General features: G+C 52.8%; 1 protein-coding gene across 1 annotated transcript in view; it reads left to right on the top strand.

Moving 5' to 3' along the window:
• Glt1d1 (glycosyltransferase 1 domain containing 1) overlaps nucleotides 1–14,832 on the top strand; it is a 73,413-nt gene that overhangs the window by 42,111 nt on the left and 16,470 nt on the right. Inside the window, exons 9-11 of the mRNA XM_071611814.1 lie at nucleotides 2,045–2,140; nucleotides 2,856–2,905; nucleotides 13,880–13,923. Of these exons, the coding sequence (XP_071467915.1) occupies nucleotides 2,045–2,140; nucleotides 2,856–2,905; nucleotides 13,880–13,923 (190 nt within the window). The remainder of the gene's footprint in view (nucleotides 1–2,044; nucleotides 2,141–2,855; nucleotides 2,906–13,879; nucleotides 13,924–14,832) is intronic.

Raw genomic sequence — 14,832 nt, 5'->3', positions numbered from 1 at the left:
GGATTTCTTGCGGTTGCACACAACCCCGAGTGTGCACACCTCGTGGTGAGCGGCACTCTCACCTGGGCTCTGTGCTATGGGTCACCCTGCTCAGGGCCAGCTTTCCAAGGACCTGGGCCAGGGGACGTGCAGGCCGGACTCCCCTGCCTGACTTGGCCAGGGGCCAAGAGGCCTTCAAACTGGTATCTGAGCTGCTGACAGCGGTGCTGGTGAGGGAGGGTGTCCTGCCCCCATCCATCTCTGGGGCGGCCTCAAGGGCTGCCTGTTCTTCGTCTGTCTTTATTTCCCCCAGAACCACTAGTACAGATCTCTATGTATGCTGCATTTGGAGAGCAGGGTTCCAGGACTTCCTCTGTGGTTGGCTGGCTCCACTGCTTTCAGGCCTGTGGTGAAGCTGAACATGGTATGGAAGGTGTGGTGGAAGGAGCTTGGCCACCTCTTGGCAGCTGGAAAGCACGGACCCAGAGGTGGGGTGGAATCCAATGCCCCCTCCCAGGGCAAGCCCCGACCTCAGGTCCTCTGACCTTCAGTTCAGGCTATGCATCTATTTTGCAGCTCAGACTACAAACAAGTGCTAAGGTTTATGTTCTAAGGTCATTGAGGATATTCAGAGTACTGGGGAGGTATTTTTATAAAACCCTCAACATCTCAATGACAGTTTCAACAGTTCAGAGACAGCAATAATTTTATTTTTTTCTTTTGTGGTGTAGAGGATTGAGCCCAGGGCCCTAGGCATGCTAGGCAAGTGCTCTACCACCGGGGTCTAGCCCAGCTCAGGTGAGAACTTTTGAGGCTTTTTAGAGAGAATTTAGCCTGTGGGTAAAGTTTGTCTTCAGATTTAGATACACATTGCTTTTCTTAGGGTCTGGGAGTTCTGTTCACTGGAGTCCATAGTTAGACTCGTTGCATTTCTGTTCAAGACTCAGAAAAACAGAAGGTTGGAAATTGTTTGCATTGAATAATGGACAAATGCCCATCCTGGGAAAGATGACCTGGCAGGAGTTTATGGCCAGTTGTACTGGTTGCAAATGCCAGAGCATCAGGTGGCCTGTGTTGAGGCTGTCAGTTGCCGAGGAGTCAGTCCTCTGCTGGGTGCAATCCAGAGGTGCCAGGGTGCCCTGCTTGAGGGGCCACCTGAGAATCTCTCTTGCTTTTGTGCGTGGGCATGGTCATTTTGTGGCTGCTCCTGTCTGCTCCCTGGAGTCTGCGAGGCTCACTCACTGTGTGCAGTTGGCTGAGGTTCAGGGAGTCCTGCCTGGCCTTGCCACAGGTCTGGGGTCTCACCCAGCAGGGATGCACCTCTCCTCACAGTCTCATTCCCAACACAGTTGCTGGGCCCCATTACCAGGCCCCCAGGTGTGCCAGGCAGTGGGTGTGTGGGCTCCACGAGGCTCCTACGGCCAATGCGTGGAGGTCGGTGCAGCCTCCCTCACTGTGAGGCCAGCCTGAGGTCAGGGAAGGAAGTGGGCACCGTTTGATGGGAACAGCTGCATACTCACACCACAGCTCTCCATCTGGCAAACCCAATCCTTTTAAAATCATACGAACATATTCTTTTATTTTGAAACCCTTTCCAGCTTTATGGAGGCATAATTGACAAATCAGAATTATAATCTGAACGATGCACAGTGTGAGGAATTGATGTACCCGTGTGTTCTCTCATGGGTCTGTGGGCATGTGCACTTAGATGTACGACCCTCTCCCTGCCTGGTTGTGTATTAAGCATACTTTAATACAGAAGCCTCTTTCCTAGCTTCACCAAGCAGAGTCCTTCCAGATGGAATCGGGTCCAAGTATTCTCCGGGGCTGCTGGTCTCCTCTCTGCGGTTGGGTCAGCTCCCCTGGCCTGGCCCTTCCTCATTGCAGCAGAGGTTAGCATGCTGCAGAGGCTGAGCTGAGCCTAGGTGGACCCCCAGAGGGGGCTGAGGACATTGAGGAAAGACCAGGGAGGAGGCTTCTGTCTTCCCAGCCGCCCGAGAGACGACAGGGCTGTGGCGGCTCCAGAGGCGTGCTCTCCACTGAAGTGTCCCCCCTTGTGTTGCAGAGATTAACCAAAATGCTGACAACCTGCACGTGTTCCTTCTGATCTGCGGGCTCAGGCAAGTCAAAGACCCGCTCTACCTGGTGGATGCCTTTTCAGGTATGTTCCCTGCGGGGCCTGTGAGTGTCAGGACATTGAACGCGCCCGTCAGAGCTCTGACGCTGTCCTCTCTCTGTCCTCGTGCTCTGAACGTGTGCAGAACCATTTCCAGATTGTTACAGCAGAAACCACGGGAAACATGGCTGACGGGCTTAAGGGAGGGGTGGTGACTTCAGCCCAGTTTCCTGCTTTCCTCTGTCGTCAGAGCCGAGGAACTTATCAAATCACAGCTGATCAGGAGGCTACAAATTTTTATCTGGAAACTATTCCATACATGCCTATTTGCACAACAGGTTTACCACTGTATTTTGTTGTTGGAGTTGATCTATTTACGCTTGAGTTCACTCTAAAATCCATATTGGGTTTTGGTGGCATATTGGTCCTAGTTCTCTGGTAAATTAGAAATATGGATAATGTACAACATAGTGGGGAAAAAATCTTATTTAAAAACATAAACTGATATGATATATCAAGTACTATGTAATGTTTTGAACAGCCAACAATAAAAAATTTAAAAAAATAAAAAAAAATAAAAACATAAACTGTCACATGTACAAATTCTCAAGAAATATAATTTACAATGGCTAATATTATGATTGGTAGTATAAGAATAAGAAATTGTTTATATTTTGCAGTAATATATGTTAAATGTAATTGTACAGCTGTGACTTAAAGCCATTTTAAAAAATCTTTTTTTTTCTTTTTCCTTCTCAAGAATGGCATCAAGAAGAGCCCAACGTTTACATGGTAATTGTGGGCCCTGAAGTAAGTCCATGTTCTGTGAACATTTAGTTCATCTCTGTTTTCTTCTTTGTCCTCTTTTATGTATTTTCTAAAAATTAGTTTACATTACTCTCCTAACCAGCAGGACTTTTTTTTTTTCTTTTTAACTAAATGAAGTCAGTTTGCCTTTTAAAAATGAAAACCAGACCAAGGTTAAAGATCATCACAACTGCAATTAATCTTTGCAGTTAATTTATTGCAGAAGTCATTACAATTAATCTTTACAACCACCTTTTTGCTGCAAAGGATAGCATACTTAAATTCTTACACAAATACAGATGGATCATACAAAGAGAAAATTATTTAAAGTCCTATAAAGTGGAGGTTAGGCTAAATCAACATCGTGCACAGCCCACTTTGTCTCTAGAACTCTCTTAAATTGCTCAAGAAGGGAACTCAGTGCTGTTTCTTCAACCCAGCCTTACACTGAGTTGTCGGCCAGTGTTGAGAGGCCTTGTGTGGAGCATGCTTGTCTATAAGCAGAAGGAACTCAGGGGTGGGGAGATGTCCACAAGTGACCATGGCGGCCCTTGCCAGGGAGGAGTCCTGTGGACTCCTTGGAGCTGTCCCTCCTGTCCCCCACTGTCCAGTCACCTGCTCTGTCTCACACTCAGTTTTTGGTGCTCAGGACCCAGAGAATCTGTGGCCACCCTGGCTGACTTGTAAATAGGAGCTGACCCAGTGGTTGCTTCCAGCAGTTTGGTGTTTCTGGCCAGGAGGACGCAATGTCGCAGCAACAAGTCCATTTCTTCTTGGGGTTTCTGGGCCAGGGTTGTTGCTGGGGTCTGAATGCTGTGTCCCACCCCCATTCCTATGCGGAGTCCTGCCCCAACATGTCAGGGTGTCTGGAGGTGGAGCATTTGGCTTCAGGGGATGGGATTAGTGCCTCATCAAAGGTCCCAGAGAGCTGCTCCCCATCACCCCCAAGTGAGGACATAGGAAGAAGTCACCAGCTATGAGGCAGGAAGCGGATCTTGCCTAACTTCAAGTCCTCTGGCACCGTGACCTTGGACTTCCAAACTGCAGAACCGTGAGCAGCACGTTCCTGTTCGTTCATAGCCCCGAGTACATGGTGCGATGCTGCAGCGCCCCGAACAACCAAGACAGTTAAGTCTGTGCCGTGCTGTGCTGGGTCCTGGGAACCTCTTCTGCCCCCACCTTGCTGCCTTTGTGTGGGTGGGGACCCAGAGTTGTGATGGCACACAGGCTCCACCCTCTCTACATAGGAGCGACCCTAGCCAAGAACTCCAACTCCAGAGAAGGGTCGACACACAAGTTCCCTGAGGCTTGGAGGTGTGGTCCTTCTTCCTCAGCTGGTTTTTCTGGTTTTCTCAGGGACTGTAGCACTGCGGGCTTGCTTCAGTGTTCCCAAGGGCTTTTGAATCAAAGTGTGAAATATGATATATCAAGAAATTTGTAATGTTTTGAACAACCAACAATAAAAAATTAAAAAAAAAAAAAAGAAACCCTTGCAGGGATTTGTTTCCTTGCAAAGAGGCCAGAGAGGCTAGAGAAGCTACTAAGGTCTGGCATCTGTGCAGCTGCGCTGCGTGCCACCTAGGAGAGGACCCCCATCCATGCCGTGTGCTTGTTACAGCACGCACTCTCACACCTCTGCACACATGCACACAGAGTGCTGGCTTTGGGTGGTAACAGATGATTCCTGGTGCACTAATTACTCTTCAGTCCCACAGTGGGAAAGTTACTATTATTTAAAAAAATCCTTCTTCCAGCCTTCTGTTTGAAGGACATGATTAGAAGAAAAGGTTTGATGCTGCGATTCTTGTTAGCCCAGGAGAAGCTTTCAGGCTTAGGCTGTGGACTAGCAATGACAGCACTCAGAGAACTCAGTAAGGTGACTTTCTTGCCGGGCACAGTGACACATGCCTGTGACCCCAGTGGCTCAGGAGGCTGAGGCATAAGGATTGCAAGTTCAAAGCCAACCTCAGCATCTTAGCAAGATCCTAAGCAACTCAGCAAGACTCTGTCTCCATAAATCAAAATAAGTAAGTAAATAAAAAGGGCTGTGGATGTGGCTCAGTGGTAAAGTGCCCCTGGGTTCAATCCCCAGTACTGGAAAAAAAAGACCCCCCCAAAACAAGCAAAAAAATACTTTCTTTTTCAAAGTTTACATTTTCCTGATGCTATTCTACTTAGAGTACGTGGAACTGGCTTTCCGAATAGGATGATCTCCTTTAAACATAAAACAAATTGATTTCAGGAAAAGTGCTCAAGAAGCAATGGTACAGATGACATGCAGGCACGACAAATCGTGAGGACCCGTGCAAACAGCTGAGTCAGGTGTGGGCGTGCAGCGGGAGAAGAGGCCAGCACAACATGGGCGTGGGGCCCACGTGGTCTTGGCTCCATATGTGTCCTCTTCAGGAAACCTGCGGGCCTGGTGGAGAGTGCCACTGTTCCAGAGAAACCCTCCTGGGTCCCCGCTGGGCTCCACCACAGCAGCCCTCTATCACAGCCCTTCAGGGGGGACATCATAGGAGCTGCTGTGCTCCTATGACACGTGCCTTTCCTCCCCTGTCTTTCCGGAATGCCTCTCCTCTTGCCAACCTTTGCCTGCTTTGTGAAGTAACCATCAGTGTGAAACGAGCTTCTCTTTCCTTCCCAGTGGGCAGTGAGGCCCACTGTCCCTGAGGTGTGGCGGCTGTGGTGAGCTGGGAGGGCTGCACCCAGCCGCAGCAGGGTTGGGGCTTGGAGGTGCAGGACTCTGTGCCACCTTGTGAGAGCTGTGTGTGTCTGGAGGCCTCATGAGTGCGTGTGTGGGTCACTGTTGCCCAGGATGATGGCGTGTGCTGCCTTCATTTCTAAGTGCCCACACTGCGGGCCCTCACACACACCCCATCGCCCACGGAGGACCTGCACAGTGCGCTTCTCTTGTTCTCCTCTGCTCTGGAAGGATGTAATCACTAACTGGTTTTGAGCAAAGACTGATGAGGTGTTGACTGGGGTTTGACGATCCAGGATTAGGGAGCAGAGGGTGGTTTGGGGTAGGTTGAAGGCCATGGTGGAGGGGCCTGTCTCAGCCATTGCCAGAGGCCCTAGAGCCCCAAGTGGATCTAACACTACTGCAGCTTCCCCGACCACAGGGTGCTTACCAGGCAAGCTAGGTACAGGGCAAGTCCCTGGGTCCCCACTCCCACTAGACCACCCCACCCAGGTACCCTGGGGCTGTTGCGGGGCTTTATCTGCAGCCCCACAGGTTAGTTCCCTGGGGTGGGGCAGAGGACACAGGCCGTGAGAGCAGTTGCCAGGCAGCTCTTCAGCCGGGCTCTGGGACTCGGCGTGAAGCCTTCCCAGCTGAGAGTGCTTCGCCCGAGTCCCTCGTGGCTCTGAAGCACCTCTCCCATGAGGCACTTCACTATCTGTAATTAAAACCCCTCCGGGAAATGGAGCTGCATCTTTGGCTGCGCATTCGTTGCTGAGCAGAGCAGCCTCAGCACCAGGCTGGTGCGGGTCCGTGTTGCCCGGAGCTCTCCTGGGACTTGCCAGCTTCTTCTGCGATGGCAGGTGACACCGAATCTTCCAGGTCTGACTCTGGTTGCAGAAAGGTAGCGTCTCTGGGCCATCCAGCAGAATCCAGGCTCTGTCCTGCCTCCTGAAACATCTTTCTCACATCTCAGATGGACAGCCGACAGCCCCACAGACCTGCGTACCACCTCACAGAGCGGCTGGAGGGTCTGCACCCCAAGGCAGCTGAGGCCCCGTAGTTATGACCCTCCAGCCACCTGTGTCCTTCCTGATGCTCTCTGTCCTTAGACGTTTCTTTCTGGTACTGGGGATTGAAACCAGGGATGCACTACCACTGAGCCACTGTCCTTTTTATTTGAGGACAGTGCCTTGCTAAGCTGCCCGGGTCAGCCTTGCACTTGAGATCCTCCTGCCTCAGCCTGCCAAGTCGCTGAGGTTACAGGTGTGTGCCACCATGCCTGGCTTGTCTTTAAGACTTAGCATGTTTTTTTGGATCCTTTGGCAATTCAGATGGACTTGACCCTCCCCATTTTGTCTATGTTTTAGCCGTGGCCAATGGTAATACCGCAGACACTCGACCACCAGCTGTCTGTGGCAGGGCCCATTTGTGGAAAACCCTATTTGGCCTTCCATGGTGTAATCACTTTCATGGTGCTCAGTCCCAAGTTTCCAAGCTGATGTCACTGAAGGGAGCCTTGAGAGGAGATGGGATGGGCACCAGCAGCTGTCACCAGCAGGCAGAGCCGCCCCAACACATGCTATGTGGCAATGTGCTACACACACAACACACACACACACACACACACACACACGGGACTCACCTGCCACACGCACACACTGGAATGGAAAGGAGGTCAGCTAAACAACATTTACTTCTTGCGGTTCCTGCACTCTGATAGTTTAAAGAAACTTTTGGGGTCCTAGGTTCTGGCCTAGCAAGCACCCTGCTGTCAGGTACACCCCAGGTGCACTAGACCTGCTTAGAAATGGGCCCAGGGGCCTTGGCAACCGTGCCAAAGCTTCCAGAACAGGCCCTTCCACATCCCTTTACAAAGTGCTGTTTCCACCTCAAATTTGCTTTCACGATTTGCTGTGTGGTCTGCGTGACTTGAGCCATGCAGTGTGGCAGGTGTCTATTTGTGCCAGACCCCACTGGACATTGCCTGTGTGAAGGCACACTTGCTGCTTCCTTGTGAGACTCCCCCTGGCTCACCTGGCTCCCGAAGGACCCTCTCAGGTGCACTCCCTTGAGCTCTCAGCTCCAACCCACCCCCTGTCGCTGCAGAACTCTGAATCCTCCAAGTCAGGCCTTCAGTTTGACATCATGTCTGGATCCAGAGTGAGGGAGATGGACATCATCTTACACTTGAGTTTGGACACGTACTATAGCATCAGGGGCCCACATGCTCATGATCTGGAGGCAGACAGAGAAGGGGCAAGAGGTCAATTCTAGGGACGCCTTAAATTCTTAGTTTAGTGACTGGTCTTCACAGATGGGACCTCTGAAGCGCACAGTTATCTGGGGCAGCTGAGGTGGTGCACCCTCATTCTTCTCTGGTCCGCGTGCTTCTTCGTCAGCTGTGGCACTCAGTGAGGGAGGAGATCTTAAGACATGAGCTAGGCTCTTGGCGGGCCTCACCCTCCCAGGTCACGTCCAGTGCCTCTGTGCAGAAGCATGTCAACTTGGTTAGACCCTGTGTCACAAAGAGGAGCCCAGCCTGTTAGGGGATGACTTCCGTGACCCGGGGTCCTGTCTGTCCTTATGCAGAGCCCATGTGAGCCGACCCCCTTGAAGAAATTGTACAGCTCACTCATATGGCTTTGCCACGGGCACCAGAAATGAGCTGCCTCTTGCCCAAGGTCAGCAAAAGGGATTGTGAGAATACAGGAGCTTGTTAAGGAGCGCTGGGGTGCTGAGGAACTGGCTTGGGTGTAGGCAGTAACCCCCAAATGGGAGGGGCGCGGCGTCTGGTGGAAAAGAGCCTGGCTCAAGGCTGCACCCGGGACACCGCTCCACCCGCTTCCTGATCTCCAGGGTTCAGGGTCCAGGAAGAGGGAATCAGAATGTCCCAGCTCTGGCCACACAGCCTGCCCGGTGGAAGGAGAGGATCAGCACCTGATGCTTCTCCCACCAGACCCTCTCCATTGGGAAGAGGCGAGGAAGAATGCTGAGGCGGCCAGGCACCGGCCAGAGGGGCGGCAGGGACATGGAGCAGCGGAAGCAAAAGGAAAGAAACTCCCACGTGTGCACAGGTGTCTGTTCTCATCAAGAATCAAAGACAAGGACTGGGTACTTTTCTAGGTCAACTAGGGCATCTTGTGGCTGTTTTGCTTCTCCGTCGGGGAGATGGAAAGATCACGTCCTCAGCAGTGACCTGGGCACGCGGCGGGGAAACCTCTGTGGCACTAGCTCTCCTGCAGCCGCCACCTCCAGGGGCATGCCCACCACATGGAGGCCCAGAGGAGGCTGGGGGAGTCTGGGTTTCTTTGTGTGCTTCCTGGTCCTGTGCTGTTGTGACCATGTCCCCATCCCGGTAGGTCTGGGGTTCTATGTCATTAACATCTACAGCTATGTTGGGGGCTCGCCCAGGAGTGAGTGCCTGTTCCAGGCCTCTGACATATCCCAGTGGGCGGGATGGACCTGCTGCCCGTCTGCCTGCAGCCCACACTAGTTGGGAGAGACCTAAGCAGGCAGGACCAGCTGCAGGAAGCTCACCGAGGGCAGTCTGGGGCTGGAGCCTGTTCCCTGGGCCTCTCACCCACCTTTCCTGTGGCAGCCCAGAGGCAGTCACCCGGGCTCCACGGCGCGCGTTTGAATATCGTCACTCAGTCTGTCGTTGGCTTTTATCTACTCGACCAGCTCTTCTTACAAAATTGCAACCTGAGTGTTTCTTGATTGCTTTAAAAAAATCACCAATACCATGTATTTTATTTTTTAGAGCTTTCTTACATAGGTTTATTTCTGTGGATTTCTTAGCAAGAGCTCTCCGGAAAGCTGGGTCTTAGTGTCATATCAGCTGATGCATGAGCCGCTGCTACCTCTAGGGGAGCGCTCCTCCGTGGTGAGCACTATGGCCAGTAGAGGGTCACAGGCAGGTCGAAGCACCCGGAGCCTGGGGGCTCGTGACTTAACCGCCCTGTGCCTCCGTCTCCCTGTCTACAAGGCGAGGATGACCAGGACAGCAATATCTGCTCTCCGTCTGCTGTGAGGTCCCAGTGAGGGAGACTGGGGCAGCGGCTGGCGCATGGCGATCAAGTCCAAGCCAGTTGGTGCCCACGTTCCCTTTCTGCCCTGGGGGCCGAGGTGCTGCTCTGGATGCAGGATGTTCTGAGCTCGGCTTGGGTTTCCCATTAACGCGCCTTTGATCTCAGTTCACCCGTTTCCGCAGAGCGTGCGGCTCCGGCTCGCAGGGGCACCTTGTGTGGGTGCGTTCCTGGGCTCTTTGATGAGGAGTGCAGGGAGCACACTTGGTCTGGGCATGACAGCTTAATGACTTTCCACAATAACTTCTCATATCAAAGATTATTTCCCTGAAGCCCGGGAGCTGAAACAATATATTTTTGCTAGGAAATAAACAAACTTGGAAGAAGGAAATGAGAATTTTCTCTGCTGCTTGCAACAATTTGCCTTTAAAAATTTCATAACATGTGCTTTCATTAAATAAAAATATCCACCCTTCCTTTCCTTTTTATCTTGTGTTTTGTTCCACTTGGCTTCCCTAAGAGATTTGAAAATGAACTGATGTGGAAGATAAACCCAGAAAAACTCAATGCAGTTTGTAGCTTCATCTTCAGCGATGTTGTTAGACCTTCAGCGAAATTCTAGTTAAAGCACCAGGTACTTGGAGGCCGTACAAGCCTGGAGTTGTTTCCTTGACAAATCATTTTTCCCTGAATGTGTGATCTTGAGAGCCGAAGCATGCTAGTAAAATTAAAAAGAAGGATTTCTAGCTAAAAGTCATCACAAGTAAAATATGAATGTGAAAGTTAGTCTGTGGGCCAGGAGGGCATTCATAGGTGGTTTGCTGTGTCTCTGCTGGAGGCTGGGGTCACGGTGTCCTCATCTGAACAAAGGAAGCAGGATAGGTGCTGGACAGTAGGGCGAGCTGGGGCTGGTTCACCTGGAGGATGTCCCCAGGCACAGAGGGTCTGCGGACACTGCATGGCCTGGGGAGGGCCAGGGGGCTCCAGGGGAAGGGAAGGAGCCCCAGCCTGGCAGTGACAGGAGGACGGGGACCTGCCTTAGAGAGGTGGTGCAGGCTGTGCTTCGGAGACTGAGTAGGTCACGGGCACAGGGGTGATGTTGCTGGGGAGATTGGGACTTAGATGGGTACAGAGGGCGAACTGTGGGTGAGTAGGGAGGTGTTCCTGGGACCACATGAGTTTTCTATGAACTGTTTGATGAAGCACTTGGAGCAGAAGCCGGAGAGGCAGGAGACGCAGGAGAGCTTGGTTTTAAGGATCCAGGCGTCAGAGTCACTGCCTGAATTTGCATACTGGCCCAGTGTCCTTCCAGCAGCTGTGTGATCCTGGTGAGGTTACACGACCTCTCTGAGCATTAGTGTCCTCATGTGTAGAAAGGGACAATGATAGTGGGATTATGGCAATTACTGAGTTAATGTGTGTGGCGGGCTCAGCATGGGGCTCAGCCCAGGTCTGGCACCGAGTGAGAGGCAGAGCATGGACTCTAACACATACAGTGGCGGAAAACACCAAGTTGCTCATGAGTTTTTCTAGGAATAACGTCAAATTTCTTCTGCATCCTTACGCATCTACCCCTGAGGCAGGCCGGCACAGTGGTTCCCAGTGGTGTGGTGCTCGGCCAGGGCTGCCCAGGCCCCAGCACACTGTTCACCCTCCAGGGAGAAGCTGGAGGACTTGCTGGGGAGCTCTGGCCACTGTACTGCTCATGGCTCCTGTGAGCTCCTATGCTCATGTGACACCAGGATATGATGCAGGGCTGTGTGAGCAGGGCCACGTAGGATGGGCTGCATGCCCCTTGCACAGCTAGGGTGGCTCTGTTCAGGTCCTCTCCCAAGGACTGCAGGAAAGGGAAGTAGCCAGCCCCCTGCCCATTTCCCTCCTGACCACACTCTTTAGAGACCTGCTATGTCACTGTGAGCTTCCTGACACTGATTAGTGTCGAGTCCAACACGTAGGGACGCCAGGGGTGTCAATAAACCTAACGCTACTTACCCTTGTGGGGAGCCCGGCAGCCCAGAGTGGTTCAGTGGAATGCCTGGGGTCCAGCGCACACACGAAGCATTTTCTTACCAGAGGATAGTGCACGCACGATTCTAGGAAGCAGCATGGTGTCAGCCAGAGGGACAGCCTCCAGTCTTCAGAGCTGTCTGGCTTGCCGTTCCCCACTCCCACTGGAGGTGTAAATGAGAACAGGACTTGGTTCTGCCGACTCCCAGCGCCTCCTAGCCCTAGGCAGACGCGGACACTGCGTGCTCTGCTCACACCCTCGTCGGCCTGTGATCTGAGGCCATGTTGAGGATTCTGTGACAAGTTTGCATAAACTTAAGATGTTTTCAGTTATTTTAAAGTCGTGCTGTTGACCACTCGTGGAGGGATGGTCGGGCAAGATGGCAGCCTCCAGGTGGGTTGGGAAGAGCTTGTGTTTAGGTGGGGCAGATGTGGTGAGGAAGGACGTCCTGTTGCCTCGTGCGAGTGGGCTGATGGGGGAGGAGGGCCCTCTGGCAGCTACACTGAGCCTACCCACCCACACAGCTCATCGCACACAGCATCACGGGGGTTCTAGTCAGGAATGGGGTGCTGGCTCCCTTGGCACAGTGATCCCTTGGCCACCCCAGTGGCTTCCTTTCCTCTGTAGTCCCAGGTGCTCGGGGGTCCCATCCCTGGGAAGGACACTTTTTTATTTAGCTTATACACATGCTCCTTGACTTACACTGGGGCTCCTCCCTGCAAACCGTCGTAAGTGGGAAATATCATTATGTCAAAAGTGCGCCAAGTCGACCTCCTCCGTGGCCAGCCCTGACTGTGCTCAGAGCCTTTGCCTTGGGCCACACTGGGCAGGTCACTTAGCACAAAGCCTCGTTGCAGAAAGTCCTGCTCACTCATGTGGTGTCTTAAAAAACACTGTCCTGGAGGTGGTCACATGGGTGCTTGCGCCCTTCCCAACCTAGAGAATCCAAGTGGAGCCCTGGTGAGCCTGCACGCCTGTGCAGTGTTGTCTCAGTAGTGTGGCCTGACACACTCATGCTTGCTGTTCTCAGAAGGGCTTGGATGAGCAGCGGTGGGCTCTGCGCTCTTCAGAGGTAGGTGCAGGTCCAAACAGGGACAGCATTGTAAGGCCGAGTGCTCAGTAACCCTGGCCACAGCTGGTGCTCTCATGTCACAGATGAGGAAACAGAGGTTCAGAGAAGCTCGTGAACAATGCCTCTGCATGCTTATGCAGTGCTGAAAGCCCAGGTACTGCCTTCAAGGAGTGAAAGTTATGGGGATAGTGTATCAGCTTGAAAATACTGCCACTCGTTTTGGCCTTGATTTAACAAACATATCAGTCTCCAGGGACATGCGGGGACAAGCACAGCTGTCCCAAAGGACATCTTCCAGACAGATGGAAAAAGGAATTAAACCCAAACTGGAGGATATTAGGTTGTGACTAATTGCAAAGTTTGCACTTGGCTTTTTAAGTTTTCCAGATGGCATTTACATGCCATAAAGCACGACCATTTTAGAGTGTGCAGTCCGGTGGCTTCTAGTATATCCACACAGCTGTGCACCCTATCCCCATTCCAGGTTGTTTTCTCCACCCCAAGAGGACGTTCTGTGTCCACTAACTAGTCACCTTCTCTTCCCTCCCCTGACTTGGTGCCTCGGCACCCCCTGGTTACCAGCCTGCTCCCCGCCTCTGCAGATGCGCTTGCGCAGGGTGTCTCACATAGTGGGCCCGCACCCTGGGGGCCTTTCCCGTCTGGCTAGTGTATATTTCCAGGCTTCCCTGGCCACAGCCCAGACCAGCCGTCCCTTCTGACTGGCACTCCCTTGTGCAGGTAAACACGTGGTGATCATTCATTCCTCAGTGGATGGACATGTCCTTGCCTTTAAGACTGTATTTCCAGAGGGCTCCCGGACCCCCTGGATGCCCTGCCCTAGGCCTGCTCAGGGTATCCTCTTTCTGCAGAAGTTGAGGACAGTCTTCACGTGCACCGGTAGCAAACAGCCTCACTGCAGGGCTTGGGGTGCCACTGCTGCTCCTCCCAGGACCTCAGGTCACCCGAGGGCTCCCATGCCTGCGCAGGGGTCTGCCTCCTGCAGGAGATGCATAACTGCCCCCCTCCTCTCCTGGGGTCCCTTCTGCCACTGTTTTTACTGCTTCATCGCCAGACTCAGGACATAGTTTCCTTTATTGTTTTCCTTTCAGGATAGTGGAGTCTGGCTGTGTTGCCACCACCTGATTCTCTGGGACCGGCACTCATTGGTCTGTCTCTCTCTTTTTAGGTTGACCCCGTGTTCACCAGGGAAGTGAAAGCCAGGGTGAAGAGGTAAGGGAGGGGAAGAGACGCTTTGCACGAGGGGCCCAAGTGGCCAGTGAAAGGCACAGGTCTCTCCCCCGCAGTCCCAGGAGCTGCGCCAAGCACCTCGTTGCTGTCACGCCTTTTAATCCTCCCATGATCCTATGAGATCCTGTTTTTGGCCCCCTTGTCCAGGCAAGGAAACTGATAGGTCAAGAACCTAAGACGTTCCTCTTACTTATCTTCAGGGAATGGCCAGGGAGACCCCTTGAGAATCACATTGGCAAAACTTGAAAAGAGTTTGGAGGAATGCAGGGAAACTGCCCTGTCTCACGCCTGGAGGATGAGGTGGCAACTGCTCCGGCCTCCTGGAGAGCAGATGTCAAAGTGCCTCTTAGACATTGCACTTGTCTGCCAGGGACGAGACCCGGCTCCCTGGGCTCAGCAAGCTGAGGCTTAGAGGCTCACCAAGACAACCTGACAGTGGCTGGTCGGAGAATGAAGTGGGGACCTGGCTGAGACCTCAGGGCCTTTGCTCTCCTGTCTCTGTGCTGACAGTGTGGCTGAGGCTCCCACCTCTCAGGTGACCAGGTGGCCACAGGACTGCACCCTCTGTGTCCTGCAGTTCAGTGGGAAGGCAGAAAAGGGCAAAGGCCAGAGGGACCTGACTCCTGGTTATGTCACCCCCTGTGGCGGGATTTCCCTCCAGCCCCAGAGCCCCAGCCTCTCTCCCTGGCCTCCCTGGCCCCCCGACAGCAAAGAGGTCCGCGGTGCTGCTCCTCATCCCCAGCAGAGCAGGGACGTGTCTGCCTCTCATGAGGCAGATGCCCTGGGGGACGGCACGGTGTGGAAGGGGAGAGAGAAGCTTCAAGATGGTGGTTGTGGGGTGACAACCCACTTGTGAGGTTGGGGGTGACAATTGGTCAGAAAACAGAACAG

This window comes from Marmota flaviventris, chromosome 1 (genome assembly GCF_047511675.1).
Source record: "Marmota flaviventris isolate mMarFla1 chromosome 1, mMarFla1.hap1, whole genome shotgun sequence".
Taxonomy (NCBI): Eukaryota; Metazoa; Chordata; class Mammalia; order Rodentia; family Sciuridae; genus Marmota; species Marmota flaviventris.
This window is presented reverse-complemented; position numbering and strand designations above follow the sequence as displayed.